Genomic DNA, 20,722 nt, shown 5'->3' with positions numbered 1-20,722 from the left:
GAGACAAGAAGTGATGGGAACGACTACAATCAGAGAAGATGTAAAATATCAGGTACCCAGATGTAATTATAAGGCCGGAGACACACTGGTGCGAGATACGGCCGAGTCTCGCTGGTTAAAAGCAAGCTGTGGCACCGGCACTCCGGAGCGGAGCGTGCGGCTCCATGTGTTGCTATGCAGCTGCACGCTCCGGAGTACAGGTGCCACAGCTTGCTTTTAACCAGCGAGACTCGGCCGTATCTCGCACCAGTGTGTCTCCGGCCTTAATCTGTGATACTGACTCGGTCTCATCAGTCCTGTGGTTCCTGCATGATCCGCAGTCTGATGACTTACGGTAATGACTCCCAGTATCTCCTCACCATTGTTAAAGAGAATCTGCCATCAGAATTTTGCTAAGTAAACTACAGACATTGTCAGGTTCGCAATTAAAAAAATATAACTACAGCAAAATGGCGTCGTCTGCGCAGTAGCATCTATCGGCAAGCGATGCCCTCAGTGGATATGGCATGCACAGACTAAGAGCATCGCTTTCAGAAAAATGCTACTGCGTAAACTAAACAGATTCTCTCCAAATCCTCCTCAAATACCCAAAACTTTGGTGATATATTGATGCAAGTACTGCTTTACATTTTTTTGCAGCCCTAGGATCAAAAAATGTTGTGTGCCCCTGGCGTATGGTGACCCAATAGTCTGGATCAACAAAACATGGTCACAGCTGTGCACGCTTTATATTCTGCTGTCACTCGATGCCGGGAGAAAGCAGCGGTGGAAGGGTGTAGGGTTTTTTGTGTGCCCAATGTTCAAAAATAAGACAAACTACAAAGAAAGTAATTGAAAGATGCCTTTTTTTTATCAAATAATAATCCTAGAAATACTCGTTTCCTGATAATTGGACGGTGTACAGAAGAGGCCAATCCCCGGGTTCGGTGCCAGTCTCACACTTAGGTGGACATGCCAATTACCAATCTCCGGGTTTGGTGCCAGTCTTACACTTGTGTGGATGCGTCAATTACCAATCTCCAGGTCCAATTACCAATTTCTGGGTTCGGTGCCAGTCTTACACAGGGGTTGACGTGCTGATTACCAATCCCCGGGTTCGGTGCCAGTTTCACACTTGGGTAGACGCACCGATTTCCCATCCCTGGGCTCGGTGCCAGTCTTACACTTGGGTGGACGCACAGATTACCAATCCCCGGGTTCAGTGACAGTCTTACACTTGGGTGGATGCACCGATTACCAATCCTCAGGTCCAGTGCCAGTCTTAACACTTGGGTGGACGTGCTTATTTCCATTGCGGGTCTCAGCTGAAGTGCAGGTAATCGCGTGACGCTCTGATCCAGGATGTGAAGCTCTGTTCCCGGAGTCGCCTCCAGGCCTCCTGGTAACACACAGCAGCTTCTTTGTAATCACAATATGTCCTCAAGTCCCTGGAGGAGAAAAAGTATGAGATATTGTACAAGGTTTACATAAACCAGCGATGGGACCAATAAACCCTGAAACCACCATAAAGACGAGTCCTTGAGTCACGGCCTAAGCTGGAAGAGCCGGGGTACAACCCTCGGGGTGATGTCCTCCAGCTCGCAGTTCTCTAGGAGGTAAGAAGCTGCGAGAGGAGAAAGTAAGGGATCGAGAGGCTAAAATCTCCCATGGGAGAGGTCTCCCCAAAGCTATTAACCAGTTAAATCCCGCTGACAGTTTAACAACTGGATTTAACGTGCCAGCTGGCAACGCATCGCAAATCCCACCCATCAGTACTCATCACATGATCGCGGGGTGCCAATAGGTTGTCATGACAGCAGGGGGTCTGTAGAAGACCCCCATGCTTGGCATTGTGAATCTCCTGTGAACGCCGGCTTGTGGCTTACGTTCACAGGAGAATGTGATTTTTGCTGTACATAGCAGGGCGGAAGCACTATGTGGAGATCGGGCGATCGCAGCTTCAACTCTCCCAAGAAATATAGTAAAAAGTAAAAGTTCAAATCGACCTCCTTTTGTCCCATTGAAAGTAAAACCATTAAATAAATTTAGTTTTAGTTGTTAAAGTAAATAATCGCCTTCCTATCCTTAAACGCAGCTCCTGTTGGGCAGATCAAGGGTGGGAATTGCCCAACAAGCCATTATTTCACAGGAGTGCTGCAAACATAGCAGTCTCGGGTGTGAGCACTGTCCATGGTTTGTTGGGCAATTCCCACCCTACAGCGAGTACTCACTGTATCACGCACCCTCCCAAATTTGGCTGTCAAAAATTTTAAAAAATCAAAAAAAGTGAAAACTAATTTTCAGATTCTGAAATTGGTGGTGCCCAAAACAGCATGTCCTCATGACGCAAGGTGTCAAAGCACAAAATGTAATGTAACATTTCACTTTATTACATGCATTTAAGTTTAAAAAAAAAAATAAAAAAAATTGGGATTAATTACAAATTTTGCACCGTTTTGCTTTTACAGGTTCTTTATTTCCTGAAACTTTCAACGTTGACGTGGTCTGTGGTTAATAATCAGCTGAGAGGAGCTCATGCCATCTGAATATGCTCACTGATGGATTCTTAGATGACTCATTCAATAAACTGCACATTACTGAGGCTATAAGGGTATGTTCACACTGGGCGTTTTTGCTACCTTTTTTGCTAATTTTCAGCTGCTTTTTACAGTACCAGAACAGCCTATGAGATTTCAGAAATCTCAAACACACATTTATTTTTTTTTTCATCAGGATTTTGTGCTTTGCTGCGTTTTTTTTTTTTTTTTTTTTACATAGAGCTGACACACGCTTCTTCCAGCGTTTTCCACCCACTGACTTGAATGGATGGTGAAAAAACGCTGCAAATACGCAGATTTACTTTTCTTGCAGCGTATGTGCTGCAGAAAAGTCAAGGAGAGCAGCATGTGACCTCACACTCGGCTCTGCTACCTCTAGATGGCAGGCGGCATGATGCATCCATGCAGTCTGTCATCCAGCAGAGCGGACCCGAACCCCATTCACTTGAAAACAGAATCTGACACGCTGTCATATGCATGACATCATGGCAAACACCCCTTTTAACGGGTAAATCGTCCCCGCCGGTCAGAGAGCCGCAGATCCCACGCTGTCAAAAACACTGAGCGCTCAGCTGTGATCGGAGGTAAACAGTTAACCTCCGGTCACTGGTGTCAGTTGATGGGACTACTACTCCTATCATCCAATACCTGCTGCCGCTAATAACACTGAGAGCAGGAGCAGATGATGGGAATTATTCATCAACAGCTCCTGTGCTGTAAATAAATAATAAAAAAACAAGCACAACTCGGCGTTGGTTCCCCTGTATTTTTGTTAACCAGCCAGGCAAAATTCACAGCTTGGGGCTGCAACTCTCAGCTGTCAGCAAAGCTAATTATCAAGAACAGCGGGTTCCTCACAACGTATTTTTTAATTAATTTTAAAAAACGGTGTGGGATCCCCCCATTTTTGACAACCAGCCTTGCTAAAGCAGACAGCTGGGGGCTCTTATTCTCAGGCTGGTAAGGGGCCATGGATGTTGCTTCCCCCGCCCAGCCTAAAGATAGCAGCCAGCAGCTGCCCAGGAAAGGCACATCTATTAAATGCACCAATTCTGGTGCTTTGCCCTGCTCTTCCCACTTGCCCTGTAGTGGTGGCAAGTGGGGTGATAGTTGGCGGGGGGGGGTTGATGTCACCTTTGTATGGGGTGATAGTTGCCGGGGTTGATGTCACCTTTGTATTGTCAGATGACATCAAGCCCCGAGGTTAGTTAATGGAGAGGCATCCAGAAGACACCTATCCATTACTAACCCCATAGTCACATTGTAAGAAAACAAGCACCAAGAATAAAGTCTTTTAATTGAAAACAATAACACAGCCTCCTTTAACCCCTTCCCGACATCTGACGTTATAGTACGTCAGATGTCGGGTCCCCTGCTTTGATGTGCGCTCCGGCGGTGAGCGCACATCAAAGTCGCGACATGTCAGCTGTTTTTTACAGCTGACATGTGCGCGCAATAGCGGCGGGTGAAATCGCGATCACCCGCCGCTATTAACTAGTTAAATGCCGCTGTCAAACGCAGACAGCGGCATTTAACTACCGCATCCGGCCGTGCGGCCGGATATGAGCGCATCGCCGACCCCCGTCACATGATCGGGGGTCGGCGATGCTCCTCCATTGTAACCATAGAGGTCCTGGAGACCTCTATGGTTACTGATCGCCGGTGGCTGTGAGTGCCCCCCTGTGGTCGGCGCTCACAGCACACCGGCATTTCTGCTGTGTAGCAGCGATCTTATGATCGCTGCTGCATAGCAGAGCCGATCGCGTTGTGCCTGCTTCTAGCCTCCCATGGAGGCTATTGAAGCATGGCAAAAGTAAAAAAAAAAAGTAAAAAAAATGTGAAAAAAATAAAAAAAATATAAAAGTTTAAATCACCCCCCTTTTGCCCCAATCAAAATAAATCAATAAAAAAAAAACCCAACCTACACATATTTGGTATTGCCGCGTTCAGAATCGCCCGATCTATCAATAAAAAAAAGCATTAACTTGATCGCTAAACGGCGTAATGAGAAAAAAAATCGAAACGCCAGATTTACGTTTTTTTGGTTGCCACGACATTGCATTAAAATGCAATAACGGGCGATCAAAAGAACGTATCTGCACCAAAATGCTATCATTAAAAATGCCAGCTCGGCACGCAAAAAATAAGCCCTCACCTGACCCCAGATCACGAAAAATGGAGACGCTACGAGTATCGGAAAATGGCGCAATTTTGTTTTGTTTTGTTTTTTGCAAAGTTTGGAATTTTTTTTCACCACTTAGGTGAAAAATAACCTAGTCATGTTAGGTGTCTATGAACTCGTACTGACCTGGAGAATCATAATGGCAGGTCAGTTTTAGCATTTAGTGAACCTAGCAAAATAGGCAAGCAAAAAACAAGTGTGGGATTGCACTTTTTTTGCAATTTCACTGCACTTGGAATTTTTTTCCCGTTTTCTAGTACACGACATGGTAAAACCAATTATGTCGTTCAAAAGTACAACTCGTCCCGCAAAAAATAAGCCCTCACATGGCCAAATTGACGGAAAAATAAAAAAGTTATGGCTCTGGGAAGGAGGGGAGTGAAAAAACGGAAAAAGCTCCGGGGGTGAAGGGGTTAATAATCTCATTTAAACCAGTAAAACTTCTGCACCGTGCGACTTTCTCACCGCAGTTCAGCCCAGCTGGGAACGGAGCCTTGGTGACGTCACCGCTAGTCACTGATGCTGCGCCCCCAGCAGGTCATTCACCAGTGGTTTTCAGCTGTGATGGTCGCATCTTGGCACCGTCCAGGTTGAAAACGAATTATCGCCCCCACACATGGATTACAGCGTGGGACAGAACGACAGAGAGGTGAGGGATGTTGTTTTATTATTTTTGGTTTATTACGGAAAACAAGGGCTTCCGTGGAATTAGGCAAGGTCGTAAGTATAGTTTAATTGAGATTATTAAAGGAGTCTGTGTCATTTTTTCAATTAAAGGACTTTTTTCTGGGTGTCTGTTTTCTTACAATGTGACTATGGTGTCAGTAATGGGGGTGTCTTATTGACGCCTCTCCTTTACTAACTTCCGGGCTTTATGCCACTTGACAATACAATGGTCACATCAACCTCCCAACTATTATGGCTGCAGGGTAAGTGGAAAGAGCGAGGCTAAGTGCCAGAATTGGCGCATGTTAGAGATGCGCTTTTTCTGGGGCTGCTGAGAGCTGATGTTTTTAGCCTGGAGAGGGGGGGGGCAGTATCTATGGCCCCTTCCTAGGCAATTAAAATCAGCCCACAGCTGTCTGCATAGCCTTTGCTAGTTATTAATTATAGGAAGACTGTTTTTTTTAGGGTCCCGCATTTTAATATCCAGTAAAGTTTAAGTATACAGTTGTGAGCTGATATTAATATCCTGGGAAGCTCCATCGGTATTATCCCCATCCCAGGCTATAAACATCGGCTCCCAGCCGTCTACTTTCCCTCTGCTGGTTACGAAAATTACGCAGAAACCCACACCATTTTTTTTTTTCCGACAAATAATCTTTTATTAATGAATTACATATCCAGTAATTTGCACACACTGTACTAACTGTATTTGTCCCAGACATCTGTATATCCATCTATCCTGTCTGCTTCTGCTGTGATCTTACACTACCCGGCAGATGAATAACCGACTTTTCTTCTACTTATCTATGTAATATATATATATACATATAAATGTGTGTTACTGATATATAGATATAGTGTATATATCTGTTCTAACCTGTCAGTGTGATTTTACTGTATGCAGCAGATGGATCTAGAGGTACGGTTCTACAGGAAGTAGTTTTTTTTTTTCCCTTTCCCCCCTCTGGGGGCACTCAACTTTATTAGCATGCACAAAGAGACACAAGTTAGCCCCCCAAACACATGAAAAAAATGCACCAAAACAAGCCTTTTTGCCGCAGCTTCTTTCCTGCCAAGAAATCAGGTTTTGCTGTAGAAAAAAAAAAAAAAGGAACAAAAATGCCCTGTGTGAACTTACCCTAAAAGGTGATCGGTGCAAAATTTTGAATAAAACCCAATTGCAAAAATTATTATTAGCCCCAAATACATGCATTTAAGTATAAAAAAAAAAAAAAAAAAAATCCCAAACATGGATAACATCCTAGGGTCTTGGCTTGTTGTCGGTGAATGAATATCTGGATGAGTTATAATAGCAGCCTCAATCTGTGTCCGGCAGCTTTTACTGACACATTGTAAGGAGACGGGCAGCTTCGTGAGAAGGACATGGGGAGAAAATGGTTTTTAGTGTCTGAAAGTTCAATAAAAAGTTGGCAAAGTTGATTTGGTCTAAGTGCAGTTGTAGAAAATTTGCTGAAAACCGATCCCACGTCCTCCTGGCACGAGGTGGTTCATTCATAGAAAAGCCTGTGATCCCAACCCCCCAGGGCTGGACCCCACTACAGACATTCGCCAGCTTTTCCTGGCACCGCTGCAGCCCTGACTTGTGCCGGTGATGGAGGCGCCTAATCCTCAGGGCTCAGAAGACGAGGCGACGACTAAAAGGGCGACTCATTTTTCCATTGTGCCGTTTAACCTCCTCCACAAGGAGCCACGTGGGTGTCCGATCACTCATCACAAAAGTAAAGGGGTCCCTGGTTTTGTTTTTTGTAACTAAAGCTTAAATCCTGCCGAAAAAGTCTGCAACTTTCCAAAAACACTCAGGTCCTCACAGTTTATACGATCTCTGCTTTCTTCACGCAACGTCTCACGTCTGACGGTTTGTCACAGAAGTATCCAGTCTAAATACATAAGAAGTAGCACAAAGCTACTTCCTATGCTGAGCGTTTGTTACAATATTTCAGTGCAGGCGAAATGTATCAAACATGTTACGAAAACACAGATACAAGTCCGATTTTGTTTACTTGTCAATTTAAGGCTAGGGGTCCACTAAAAAAGAAAAAAATAAATAAATTAGAGACCGCTCCGATCCCACTTGTGAGCTAACAATTTATGTCTCTTTGATAGAAGCTTTTTTTTTTTTTTTTTTTTTAAAAAGTTAGATCTGACACTTTGACCAAACCCTAATGAAAGTTGGTAAAAGAAAAAAAAAAAAATCATTGTCATTTGGATAAGTCCTTAGAGTTGAGCAAAGATTTATAGGACACCCAGCCAGCCCCCTTGCAGTGAGACTAAGGCGGATAGCAAGAGATCGCCGATTTATTGAAGTGGACAACCCCTTTAAGGTCGTTATAGGAGGACTGATTAGTGAGTAACCTGTAGCCCCGTTAGCTGTGACACGTAGGAAGGGTGGTCCTTTGACTGTAAACAAGAATAGTTGTCCTTTCGCCCCTCTGAATCCCAGGACGGGGTGACATCACAAGTCACTGACAATCCTTAATAGCAGGCAGGCGTCCCGGCCGTCCCACCCTGCGCGAGCCGTCCTGCCCGAACATTCAGCTTTACCTTTAACCCTTTGGCGCCATCCACTGTACATTTCCGTCAGGTACGCTGCTAAGTAATCAACGTCAAGCGCCATAAATGTACAGCGACCAATGCGGTCCACAGACCCTTTAGTTTAACCTTTTAGATGCTGTGGTCAAAAGTGACTGCAGAAATTAATCTGTGGCACCAAAAACCTGGACACATATCCAGCCAAAGGCCAGTTTCACATGTCTGACGTTCACGTTCTGTGATGTTAAGAGGGTGGCCGCCATGTCCAGACCTGGACTCAACTGTGCCATAGGAAACCATTACGCTGCTGAGTTCGGGTCAGTAGGCCCACATTCAGGACAGTTTATCATTTTCGGCTGTGTGGCGCCGTTACCTGAGGGTCGCCGGGATCTGCTCTTCGGCCAGATTCTCCACCAGGTGACGGAACGTGTGAAACATTTCTAATTTACAGATTCGGGATCTGGAGAAAAACATAAATCATCTTCCATTATATACAGCAGTAACTGCACCGCGTCCTCGCCGGGTCACAACATCGGACTAATCCCCAGGGGGACGCCATCCACCACAGATGTTAATGCTTTTTGGGCAATCCACTGTGTAGGTGGCTCGCCTCGATGTCCCGGCACCATGCCCGGTTACAGACCTGCTAGGGTGCAAAACCCTCTGCAGCCCCCCACCAGCGGCATCACTACCTAGACTGTGGCGCTCCGATTGCTTTCTTCGTTGTCCCTTGTCGGTAGCCGTTAGCGGTGACATCTAGTGGCTGATGTGGGACTGCGCACCAACTAATCGCTGCAGGAAACATTGAACACAACGTTAAAGATCAGTCGTGTCTGTGGAGGATTCGTCCGATGTAGCAGAGCTGAGATGGTCGTTCCACACCAGACACAATCTCTGTACGTTTTTTGGCTGTACTATCTGGTTGCTGTGCCCTTGATAACATTAGGGACCCGTGCAGCAGGGTACGGTCAGGCATACATCTCTGACATACACTCACCTGCCCCACAGGGCACCATCTTCCTTGCACTGTCCGCCTTGCTCAGTGAGTCTCTTCCATGCTGAAACTGTAGTTGTGACTGCAGAATCTGCGGCTCATGCGCCCGGTATCCGTCGGGCAGACCCCATACATCTCGGCACCTGGATAGGGAAGAAATAAGCAAATCAGATGTGTTTGCCACTGCTCAATGTGAACAGTGACCATGGAGCACGGAGTATGGAGTACCGGCTGTGCAGAGCCCGCTCCATGGACTGCCGGCTGAACGAGCACTTGCCCACCACCACAGAGGACAGATAGATGGGCTGTTGTAGAAAGTGCATGAGTAGCGCCCCCTGGAGGCCCAGCACGTTCCAGCGCGCCATCTTATCGCTGCAGGACATGGATATGGTGCGGTCCCCCCGGCCAGGCTTGATGCGGAGGACCCCCACAGTGTGATAGTCTGGCCCTGGATCCCGCCTGTCCTGCACCTCCCCAGGAACGCACTTCGCTCCGGTCCTGAACACATCTATGGGCTCAGGGGTCAAATCTGCACTGTCCTCCTGTTCCTTCTCTTCAGTTTTTCCCCTGGTTTCCGGATTGGATCCATCTTGTCTCATTCTCTTAGCAGCGGTGGAATCACAAGCCGATGGCTTCCTTTTATTGCCAGCCGTGATCAATGTCTCCTCGGATGATGCTGCGGACGTGGGACAGAGCTGGTCCTCTGGGGAAAGCATGGGAATAATGGAGGCATCACCGCCTGTAGGGCAAATAGTGGGGTATTAGATGGATGCTCTATGGTGGCCAGACACGGGAGGGAACGGTGTGTCTCCTATGTGGATCCACAGGGGCCCCAACATGGCAGCGACACACAGGGACCCCCTCTATTAGCATAAGCAGGTACTTACATGGTGTGTGACTGGTGAAGAACATAAAGGAGACCCCCGGCCTCAGTGCCCACCTCTTGGGGTCGCTTCCAGGGACAAGAACACAATCCCGGCTCCCTGACAGCGCTAAGGAAAGCTGATGGAGGAGATACCTGGCCGAGACAAGAAGGCAGAGCCCCCATTACAGCCTGTAGTACTAAGCAAAAGCCAAGTGTCGCTCTGGAAGACGAGCGGTCTGATCATCCCCTAGACATGGCCGATCTTATACGCGACTCAAGTCACAGTTATATCATCACAAGCAGCGCCCAGATTGAGAACGACATTGCAGCTCGTTCCCACATATTACGGCGCTGACCTGCATCTCCGCACCCGACCAGTGCACAGAACACAATGGTCATGTTTTCTAATCCTCTACGAGCCGTATTGTCCCTTCACTTTCTGCCTTTTATTTTTGCATTGGGCTTTTATGCTTCAGCGCACAGGACGGGAGATCTGCGGAGGAAATGGGCGCCAGTCACGTGTACTGTGCTGTGCTCCAGCTTCTCTCAGCCTGTAGGTAAAGATGAGAAGTGCTACTCCACCCTACAGTTTGGGGAGGATACACCCATTCTCAATCCTATACTCGCCCCCCGTTGGCGCTCCTATACACACACCCCCGTTGTCCTATACTCGCCCCCCCCCGGTGACGCTCCAAATTAATTTCTTGAGGGTTCAGGTACAATCAGGCCTCCTGTGAACATGTCTGAATGCTCCTGACAATCGCTGGGATAAAACCTCATCACAGGAAGTAGAGGTTTACCGGACCGGCCAGGACCAGTCATGGGGAGACTAAAAAGTATATTTTGCTCCCTGCAGAAGATCAGCAGGAAAGTCAAGACCAACATCTGAAACATTAAGTGTAGACTTGCCACTGTGGATTTACTACGGAAACTTTCCCCAGCAAAGCCGACAAGTAATGAGATGTTTGGTTCTCCTGTCTGTGACTAACAAGCATTCATGCAAACTCAGCATCGTTACCTCTGAAAACTCCTCTTGGCAATTATCTCTGCATGACTGTCCTGGAGAACGTCACCTGGGCAGGAACATAATGTAGTGGTTAATGACAGGGCTCGTGTCTGTCCCCGTATACAGTACAAGACATTGAAATAAGTGGAGTCAACATCCGCTCAGTCCTATTAAATTACACATATATTTTGGCCCATCTGAGTGTTTATTTATGGACGGGCAGACGAGTTGACTCCCATCATACCGGCCATAATGGATGACAGATCTCTATTTAGAAGTTAACAAAAAAAGTTGAGCAATTCATAAAGATCCTTAACTCCTTCACCCCCAGCCTGCTTTCAGCTTCATGATTGCATTGTGCCAATGGGAGCAGTAACGGAGTTCCCTCCTGCTGCGATGCCCATCGATGTCACTACTGACAGGGGCATTAGAGGAGTTAAACGTCCACGATCTGCGCTAGCACAGATTGTTTCTGCCGGTGTCAGCCATGATCTAAAGCAGACACCCGCTAATTGTGCCGGCTCTGCAAGTGAGCTGACACTATCATTGCCCCATGTATGAGGGTTTGCAGGAATGCACATCCCGCAGCGCTGTATATGTACGGCGAATGTCGTGAAGGGGTTAAAGAGATTCTTCAATCTAGTGATGGCATACTCACCGGTCTTCTGTAATTTTGATTGCCCGATACATTTTGTTCCAGTTCCCATAGCAACAACTGTGAAATACAACGGAAATAAAATACAGTATAAGACGATCGCATCTTAGAATTGGAAATAGACGCGTTACACCACCTGGTGGGAAGAGAGGGAACTACAACCCCTGGCAATAATTATGTAATCTCCGGCCTTGGAAGATGTTCATTCAGTTGTTTAATTTTGTAGAAAAAAAGCAGATCACAGACATGGCGCAAAACTACAGTCATTTCAAATGGCAACTTTCTGGCGTTAAGAAACACTAAAAGAAATCAAGAACAAAAAATGGTAATCAGTAGTGGTTACTTTTTTTAACCAAGCATAGGGGGAAAATTATGAAATCATGAAAAACAAACCAAAAAAACCACTCCAACATCACTAGTATTTTGTTGCACCACCTCTGGCTTTTCTAACAGCTTGCAGTCTCTGGGGCATGGACTTAATGAGTGTCACACAGGACTCTTCATCAATCTGGCTCCAACTTTCTCTGATTGCTGTTGCCAGATCAGCTTTGCAGGTTGGAGCCTTGTCATGGACCATTTTCTCCAACTTCCACCAAAGATTTTCAATTGGATTGAGATCCGTACTGTTTGCAGGCTATGACATTGACCTTATGTGTCTATTTTCAAGGAATGTTTGCACAGTTTTTGCTCTATGGCAGGATGCGTTATCATCTTGAAAAATGATTTCATCATCCCCAAACATCCTTTCAATTTATGGGATAATAAAATTGTCCAAAATATCAACATAAACTTGTGCATTTATTGAAGATGTAATGTCAGCCATCTCCCCAGTGCCTTTACCTGACACGCAGCCCCATATCATCAATGACTGTGGAAATTTGCATGTTCTCTTCAGGCAGTCATCTTTATAAATCTCATTGGAACGGCACCAAACAAAAGTTCCAGCATCATCACCTTGCCCAATGCAGATTTGCGATTCATCACTGAATATGACTTTCATCCAGTCATCCACAGTCCACGGTTGCTTTTCCTTAGCCCATTGTAACCTTGGTTTTTTCTGTTTAGGTGTTAATGATGGCTTTCTTTAGCTTTTCTGTATGTAAATCCCATTTCCTTTAGGCAGTTTCTTACAGTTCGGTCACAGACGTTGACTCCAGTTTCCTCCCATTCCTTCCTCATTTGTTTTGTTGTGCATTTCCTGTTTTGGAGACATATTGCTTTAACCCCTTAACAACCGCCGATATGCCTTTTAACGGCGGCCGCTAAGGGTACTTAAACCACAGCGCCGTTAATTAACGGCGCTGTGGAAAAAGTGAATAGCGCCCCCCAGAGTCGGATTTTCTCTGGGGTCTCGGTTGCCGAGGGTAGCCGAGACCCCAGAGAACATGATTTGGGGGGTTTTTACCGACCCCCGAGTTGCGATCGCCGGTAATTAACCGTTTACCGGCGGTCGCAACAAAAAAAACCAAAAACGCGATTTGCCATTTAATTTCTCTGTCCTCCGATGTGATCGCACATCGGAGGACAGAGAAATAGGGTCCCCGATGGCCCCCAAATACTCACCTATCTCCCCCGGTGCTCCTCGTGGCTCCCGATGGGCGCCGCCATCTTTTTTCCGGGGAAAAAATGGCGGGCGCATGCGCAGTGCGCCCGCCGCCCGGAAGATCTTTGGGGTCTCGGCTGCCGGGGGTAGCCGAGACCCCAAAGAACATGATCGGGGTCGGTTTTTACCAACCCCTGTTTTGCGATCGCCGGTAATTAACTGTTTAACTGTGATCGCACATCAGAGGACAGAGAAATAGGGGGATTCGGGGACCCTATCATACTCACCCGGTGTCCCTGGGTCCTCCTGCGTCTCCTCTTGCCGGCCGGCTTCTTCCTCGGGAAAGAAAATGGCGGGCGCATGCGCAGTGCGCCCGCCATCTGCCGGCCGGCAGGAGAGACGAGTTGGGGCTAAAATTAGGGTTAGAGCTAGGGTTAGGGCTAGGGTTAGGGCTAGGGTTGGTGCTAAATTTAGGGTTGGGGCTAAATTTAGGGCTAGGGTTAGGGTTAGGCTACTTTCACACTAGCGTTTTTTGGCTTCCGTCGCAATGCGTCGTTGGAGAAAAAACGCATCCTGCAAAAGTGCTTGCAGGATGCGTTTTTTCTCCATTGACTTGCATTAGCGACGGATGCGTCGTGCTTTGGCGGACCGTCGGCAAAAAACCGCTACATGTAACTTTTTTTGTGCGACGTGTCCGCCATTTCTGACCGCGCATGCGCTGCCGGAACTCCACCCCCACCTCCCCGCACCTCACAATGGGGCAGCGGATGCGTTGAAAAAACAGCATCCGCTGCACCCGTTGTGCGGCGCTTACAACGCTAGCGTCGGTACGTCGGCCCGACACACTGCGATGGGCCGAGTACAACGCTAGTGTGAAAGTAGCCTTAGGCTTCTTTCACACTTGCGTCGGTACGGGGAGGTCGCAATGCGTCGGCCCGACGTACCGACGCACGTTGTGAAAATTGTGCACAACGTGGGCAGCAGATGCAGTTTTTCAACGCATCCGCTGCCCAGTCTATGTCCTGGGGAGGAGGGGGCAGAGTTACGGCCACGCATGTGCGGAAATGGCGGATGCGACGTACAAAAAAAAAGGTTACATTGAACTTTTTTGTGACGACGGTCCGCCAAAACACAAAGGATCCAGTGCACGATGGACGCGACGTGTGGCCATCCGTCGGTAATACAAGCCTATGGGCAAAAAAGGCATCCTGTGGGCACATTTGCAGGATCCGTTTTTTGTCCAAAACGACGGATTGCGACGGATGCCACACGACGCAAGTGTGAAAGTAGCCTTAGGGTTAGGGTTGGGGCTAAAGTTAGGGCTAGGGTTAGGGTTAAAATTAGGGTTAGGGTTGGGGCTAAAGTTAGGGTTGGGGCTAAAGTTAGGGTTGGGGCTAAAATTAGGGTTAGGGTTGGGACTAAAGTTATGGTTAGGGTTGGGGCTAAAGTTAGTGTTAGAGTTGGGATTAGGGTTAGGGTTTGGATTAGGGTTACGTTTGGGATTAGGGTTGGGATTAGGGTTAGGGTTGTATTGGGATTAGGGTTAGGTTTGAGGTTAGGGTTGAGATTAGGGTTAGGGGTGTGTTGGATTTAGGGTTTTGATTAGGGTTATGGTTAGGGTTGAGATTAGGGCTGTTTTGGGGTTAGGGTTGTGATTATCGTTAGGGTTGTGATTAGGATTATGGATTGGGTTGAGATTAGGGTTAGGGGTGTGTTGGAGTTAGGGTTGGAGTTAGAATTGGGGGGTTTCCACTGTTTAGGTACATCAGGGGGTCTCCAAACACGACAGCCAATTTTGCGCTAAAAAAGTCAAATGGTGCTCCCTCCCTTCTGAGCTCTGCCGTGCGCCCAAACAGTGGTTTACTCCCACATATGGGGCATCAGCGTACTCGGGATAAATTGGACAACAACTTTTGGGGTCCAATTTCTCCTGTTACCCTTGTGAAAATAAAAACTTGGGGGCTAAAAATCTTTTTTGTGGGAAAAAAAATATTTTTTTATTTTCACTACTCTGCATTATAAACTTCTGTGAAGCACTTGAGCATTCAAAGTTATCACCACATATCTAGATAAGTTCCTTAGGGGGTCTAGTTTCCAAAATGTGGTCACTTGTGGGGGGTTTCTACTGTTTAGGTACATCAGGGGCTCTGCAAACGCAACATAACACCCACAGACAATTCTATCAAAGTCTGAATTCCAAAATGGCGCTCCTTCTCTTCCGAGCTCTGCCGTGTGCCCAAACAGTGGTTTCCCCCCCATATGGGGTACCAGCATACTCAGGACAAATTGGAGAACAAATATTGGCGTCCAATTTCTCCTGTTACCCTTGTGAAAATAAAAACTTGGGGGCTAAAAATCTTTTTTGTGGGAAAAAAAAATATTTTTTTATTTTCACTACTCTGCATTATAAACTTCTGTGAAGCACTTGAGCATGCAAAGCTCTCACCACATATCTAGATAAGTTCCTTAGGGGGTCTAGTTTCCAAAATTTGGTCACTTGTGGGGGGTTTGTACTGTTTAGGTACATCAGGGGCTCTGCAAACGCAACATAACACCCACAGACAATTCTATCAAAGTCTGCATTCCAAAATGGCGCTCCTTCTCTTCCGAGCTCAGCCATGCGCCCAAACAGTGGTTTACCCCCACATATTGGGTACCAGCATACTCAGGACAAATTGGACAACAACTTTTGGGTTCCAATTTCTCTTGTTACCCTTGTGAAAATAAAAATTTGGGGGCTAAAAAATCTTTTTTGTGGGAAAAAAATATATTTTTTATTTTCACTACTCTGCATTATAAACTTCTGTGACGCACTTGGGCATTCAAAGTTCTCACCACATATCTAGATAAGTTCCTTGGGGGGTCTATTTTCCAAAATGGGGTCACTTGTTGGGGGTTTCTACTGTTTAGGTACATTAGGGGTCTGCAAACCCAACACAACGCTCGCAGACAATTCTATCAAAGTCTGCATTCCAAAACGGCGCTCCTTCCCTTCCGAGCTCAGCCATGCGCCCAAACAGTGGTTTACCCCCACATATGGGGTACCAGCATACTCAGGACAAATTGGACAACAACTTTTGGGGTCCAATTTCTCTTGTTACCCTTGTGAAAATAAAAACTTGGGGGCTAAAAAATCTTGGGGTCTAGTTTCCAAAATGGTGTCATTTGTGGGGGGTTTCCACTGTTTAGGCACATCAGGGGCTCTCCAAACGCGACATGGCATCCGATCTCAATTCCAGCCAATTCTGCATTGAAAAAGTCAAACGGTGCTCCTTCACTTCCAAGCTCTGCGGTGCGCCCAAACAGTGGTTTACCTCCACATATGGGGTATCGACGTACTCAGGAGAAATTGCACAACAACTTTTGTGGTCTAATTTCTCCTGTTACCCTTGTGAAAATAAGAATTTGTGGGCGAAAAAATCATTTTTGTGAAAACAAATGCGATTTTTTATTTTCACGGCTCTACGTTATAAACTTCTGTGAAGCACTTGGGGGTTCAAAGTGCTCACCACACATCTAGATAAGTTTCTTAAGGGGTCTAGTTTCCAAAATGGTGTCACTTGTGGGGGGTTTCCACTGTTTAGGCACATTATGGGGCTCTCCAAACGCGACATGGCGTCCGATCTCAATTCCAGCCAATTCTGCATTGAAACAGTCAAACGGCACTCCTTCTCTTCCAAGCTCTGCGGTGCGCCCAAACAGTGGTTACCTTCACATATGGGGTATCGGCGTACTCAGGAGAAATTGCACAACAAAATTTGTGGTTAAATTTCTGTTTTTACACTTGTGAAAATTAAAAAAAATGGTTCTGAAGTAAAATGTTTGCAAAAAAAAGTTAAATGTTCATTTTTTTCTTCCACATTGTTTCAGTTCCTGTGAAGTACGTAAAGGGTTAATAAACTTCTTGAATGTGGTTTTGAGCAGCTTGAGGGGTGCAGTTTTTAGAATGGTGTCACACTTGGTTATTTTCTATCATATAGACCCCTCAAAATGACTTCAAAGGTGATGTGGTCCCTAAAAAAAACACGGTGTTGTAAAAATGAGAAATTGCTGGTCAACTTTTAACCCTTATAACTCCCTAACAAAAAAAAAATGTTGTTTCCAAAATTGTGCTGATGTAAAGTAGACATGTGGGAAATGTTATTTATTAACTATTTTTCGTGACATATCTCTCTGATTTAAGGGCATAAAAATACAAAGTTTGAAAATTGCAAAATTTTAAAAATTTTCGCCATATTTCCGTTTTTTTCATAAATAATCGCAAGTAATATCGAAGAAATGTTACCACTAACTTGAAGTACAATATGTCACGAAAAAACACTCAGAATCAGCGGGATCCGATAAAGCGTTCCAGAGTTATAACCTCATAAAGTGACAGTGGTCAGAATTGTAAAAATTGGCTTGGTCATTAAGTACCAAATTGGCTCTGTCACTAAGGGGTTAAGTTTCCAGTCTTGACACTTTGATGTCTTCCTTGGTCTACCAGTATGTTTGCCTTTAACAACCCTTCCATGTTTGTATTTGTTCCAGATTTTAGACACAACTGGCTGTGAACAACCAACATCTTTTGCAACATTGCGTGATAATTTACCCTCTTAAGAGTTTGATAATCCTCTCCTTTGTTTCAGTTGACATCTCTCTTGTTGGAGCCATGATTCAAGTTAGTCCACTTGGTGCGACAGCTCTCCAAGGTGTGATCACTCCTTGTTAGATGCAGAATAACGAGCAGATCTAATTTGATGCAGGTGTTATTTTTGGGTATGAAAACTTACAGGGTGATTCCATAATTTTCCCCTATGCTTGGTTAAAAAAAAAAAGTAACCATTACTGACGACCACATTTTTTGTTCTTGATTTCTTTTAGTGTTTCTTAAAGCCAGAAAGTTGCCATTTGAATGACTGTAGTTTTGTGCCATGTCTGTGATTTGGGTTTTTTTCCGCAAAATTAAACAACTGAATGAACATCCTCCAAGGCCGGTGATTCCATAATTTTTGCCAGGGGTTGTAGACGGGCAGGATTGGAAATGGCAGCGTTACATCACCTGGTGGACAGAGAGGGAACTACGTGGGCAAGATTGGATATGGAAGCGTTACACCACCTGGTGGACAGAGAGGGAACTACGTGGGCAGGATTGGAAATGGAAGCGTTACATCACCTGGTGGACAGAGAGGGAACTACGTGGGCAAGATTGGATATGGAAGCGTTACACCACCTGGTGCACAGAGAGGGAACTACGTGGGCAGAATTGGAAATGGAGGCATTACACCACCTGGTGGACAGAGAGGGAACTACGTGGGCAGGTCTCAGCAGCCCAGTATCCACCATCACCTTTCTTGGTTCCGGGCACAGACTCCACCTGTATCACCGCCGCCATCAGGGTCCATTCCTTGCTGGTGTCTGGTTGGCCTTGCTTAGGGAGCTTGGTGCGATAATGATCATAACACAACACAGCGATCTCATCTGCAGCGTCCGACCTGTAACCGGAAAAAAGATCCCGTTATGAACCACCAGATACAAGTCATGCAACCAGTCCTGGCTTAGGCTGGGACTTAATGGTGAATGTGGCATGCCAGGACATTGTGACCTGGCTCACGACAAGCAAGTGGCAGTCGTAATTAGCCGGAGTGTTGGCGACTTGCTTGCTGCGCACTTGCGGGTGATAAAGCAATCACATGGCATTCGCTTGGATTAAAGGGATCATCCGTTGCAGCTCACTACACAGGTACTTGGAGACGTGACGTCACAGCGCTCACCTCCCGGGGCAGAAGTGACCTGTGATGGACAATCCCTTTAATTCATGAGATCCATTGGTTACAAGGTTGGCAGGACTGGGGGGAGGGATGGTTCCTGCCCCAAACTGTAAATAATCGCCCATAGAGACGCGCAGCGTCCGGTTTCCAGCGCTATTCCCAGAGGGAAATACCGGCAGCCTGGCTGCATTGGAGACTGCTCAGGCCGACCCCTGTGGGTCCTGGGCACCGCAGAGCCTTCTGGGAGCTGCTGCACACCGGCTCCCATACCCCGCCATTAGTGATGACGTCACCACGCGCGCCGCTGAGTACGGAGGCTATAAAGGCGCCGCGGCCGACAGTCCACACTCCACTTCTCCTCACACACCGGGCTCCGCGGCTCGTTCCTTTCTTTCCGTCATGTTACACTCACATCATACTTAGCGCCTGACCGGAATGTGGGCGTCACGCCTGAGGGCTTCTGGGAGTTGTAGTCTTTTCCCGCTGGTTGGTTTCGTTACAGATAAGCCGATGTTACATGCAGGACTACAATACCCAGAATCCCTCACACAGTGCACTGGTGATATGGAGACTGAGACCAAATCGGGATGTGTGTGCAGACTGCGGATAAATGCAGAGGGAAACAGATGATTTATGTCATTATATACCTGAATACTAGGAGGGGAAGGGACACCGAACAGTGGTGTTATAGAGCAATGCAGATCTCTGCTGAGTGCAGAACTACAACTCCCAGGGTGCCCTGATAACTGCAGGCTACAGCAGATGCTATTTCTCACATTAATCTATGGGGAGAAACTGGATCCTACATCTTTTATGCTGCTAATGAAAACTGGACTCTCAGAGTAAAGGCTCCACCCCTGAGTAATCAGGCTGATGGCTCCCACCCCCGAGTAATCTGGTTGTTGGCTCCACCCTCGAGTAATCAGGATTTGCCGCCTTTAGAAGAGTATTTTGGCTTTAGAAAATATACACTGTGTGCAGAATTATTAGGCAAGTAGTATTTTGATCCCATGATACTTTTTATACATGTTGTCCTACTCCAAGCTGTTCAGGCTTGAGAGCCAACTACCAATTAAGTAAATCAGGTGATGTGCATCTCTGTAATGAGGAGGGGTGTTGTCTAATGACATCAAAACCCTATATAAGGTGTGCTTAATTATTAGGCAACTTCCTTTCCTTTGGCAAAATGGGTCAGAAGAGAGATTTGACGGGCTCTGAAAAGTCCAAAATTGTGAGATGTCTTGCAGAGGGATGCAGCAGTCTTGAAATTGCCAAACTTTTGAAGCGTGATCACCGAACAATCAAGTGTTTCATGGCAAATAGCCAACAGGGTCGCAAGAAGTGTGTTAGGCAAAAAAGGCTCAAAATAACTGCCCATGAATTGAGGAAAATCAAGCGTGAAGCTGCCAAGATGCCATTTGCCACCAGTTTTGCCATATTTCAGAACTGCAACGTTACTGGAGTAACAAAAAGCACAAGGTGTGCGATACTCAGGGACATGGCCAAGGTAAGGAAGGCTGAAAAACGACCACCTTTGTACAAGAAACATGAGATAAAACGTCAACTGGGCCAAGAAATATCTTAAGACTGACTCGAAGGTTTTATGGGCTGATGGAATGAGAGTGACTCTTGATGGGCCTGAGGCTGGATCAGTAAAGGGCAGAGAGCTCCACTCTTACTCAGACGCCAGCAAGGTGGAGGTGGGGTACTGATATGGGCTGGTGTCATCAAAGATGAACTTGTGGGACCTTTTCTGGTTGAGGATGGAGTGAAGCTCAACTCCTAGACCTACTGCCAGTTTCTGGAAGACAACTTCTTCAAGCAGTGGTACAGGAAGAAGTCGGTATCGTTCAAGAAAAACATGATTTTCATGCAGGACAATGCTCCATCACATGCCTCCAACTACCACTACCTGTGGTCCCTCATAAAATGTGAGATCTACAGGGAGGGAAAACAGTCCACCTCTCGGAACAG

The 20,722-nt window shown here is 46.3% G+C and overlaps 1 protein-coding gene across 5 annotated transcripts; it reads right to left on the bottom strand.

The window, feature by feature from the left end:
- Positions 1 to 828: 828 nt before the first annotated feature.
- Positions 829 to 19,309, bottom strand: ADAT1 (adenosine deaminase tRNA specific 1). Of its 5 annotated transcripts, none has more exons than XM_077288584.1 (10): positions 19,161 to 19,309; positions 18,327 to 18,472; positions 11,459 to 11,515; positions 10,813 to 10,867; positions 9,817 to 9,947; positions 9,158 to 9,668; positions 8,933 to 9,072; positions 8,628 to 8,727; positions 8,309 to 8,395; positions 829 to 1,427 (listed from the first exon to the last, which is right to left on the bottom strand). In XM_077288584.1, the coding sequence occupies exons 1-10, from the start codon at positions 19,163 to 19,165 to the stop codon at positions 1,301 to 1,303; spliced, it is 1,359 nt and encodes a 452-aa protein (XP_077144699.1). In that variant the 5' UTR covers positions 19,166 to 19,309; the 3' UTR covers positions 829 to 1,300. The 5 variants fall into 5 exon arrangements, with proteins under 5 accessions (XP_077144699.1, XP_077144700.1, XP_077144698.1 ...); XM_077288585.1 differs by having other exon boundaries at positions 19,116 to 19,189; XM_077288583.1 differs by having other exon boundaries at positions 19,019 to 19,187.
- Positions 19,310 to 20,722: the final 1,413 nt, after the last annotated feature.

The sequence above is a fragment of the Ranitomeya variabilis genome, chromosome 2, assembly GCF_051348905.1.
Source record: "Ranitomeya variabilis isolate aRanVar5 chromosome 2, aRanVar5.hap1, whole genome shotgun sequence".
Taxonomy (NCBI): Eukaryota; Metazoa; Chordata; class Amphibia; order Anura; family Dendrobatidae; genus Ranitomeya; species Ranitomeya variabilis.
This window is presented reverse-complemented; position numbering and strand designations above follow the sequence as displayed.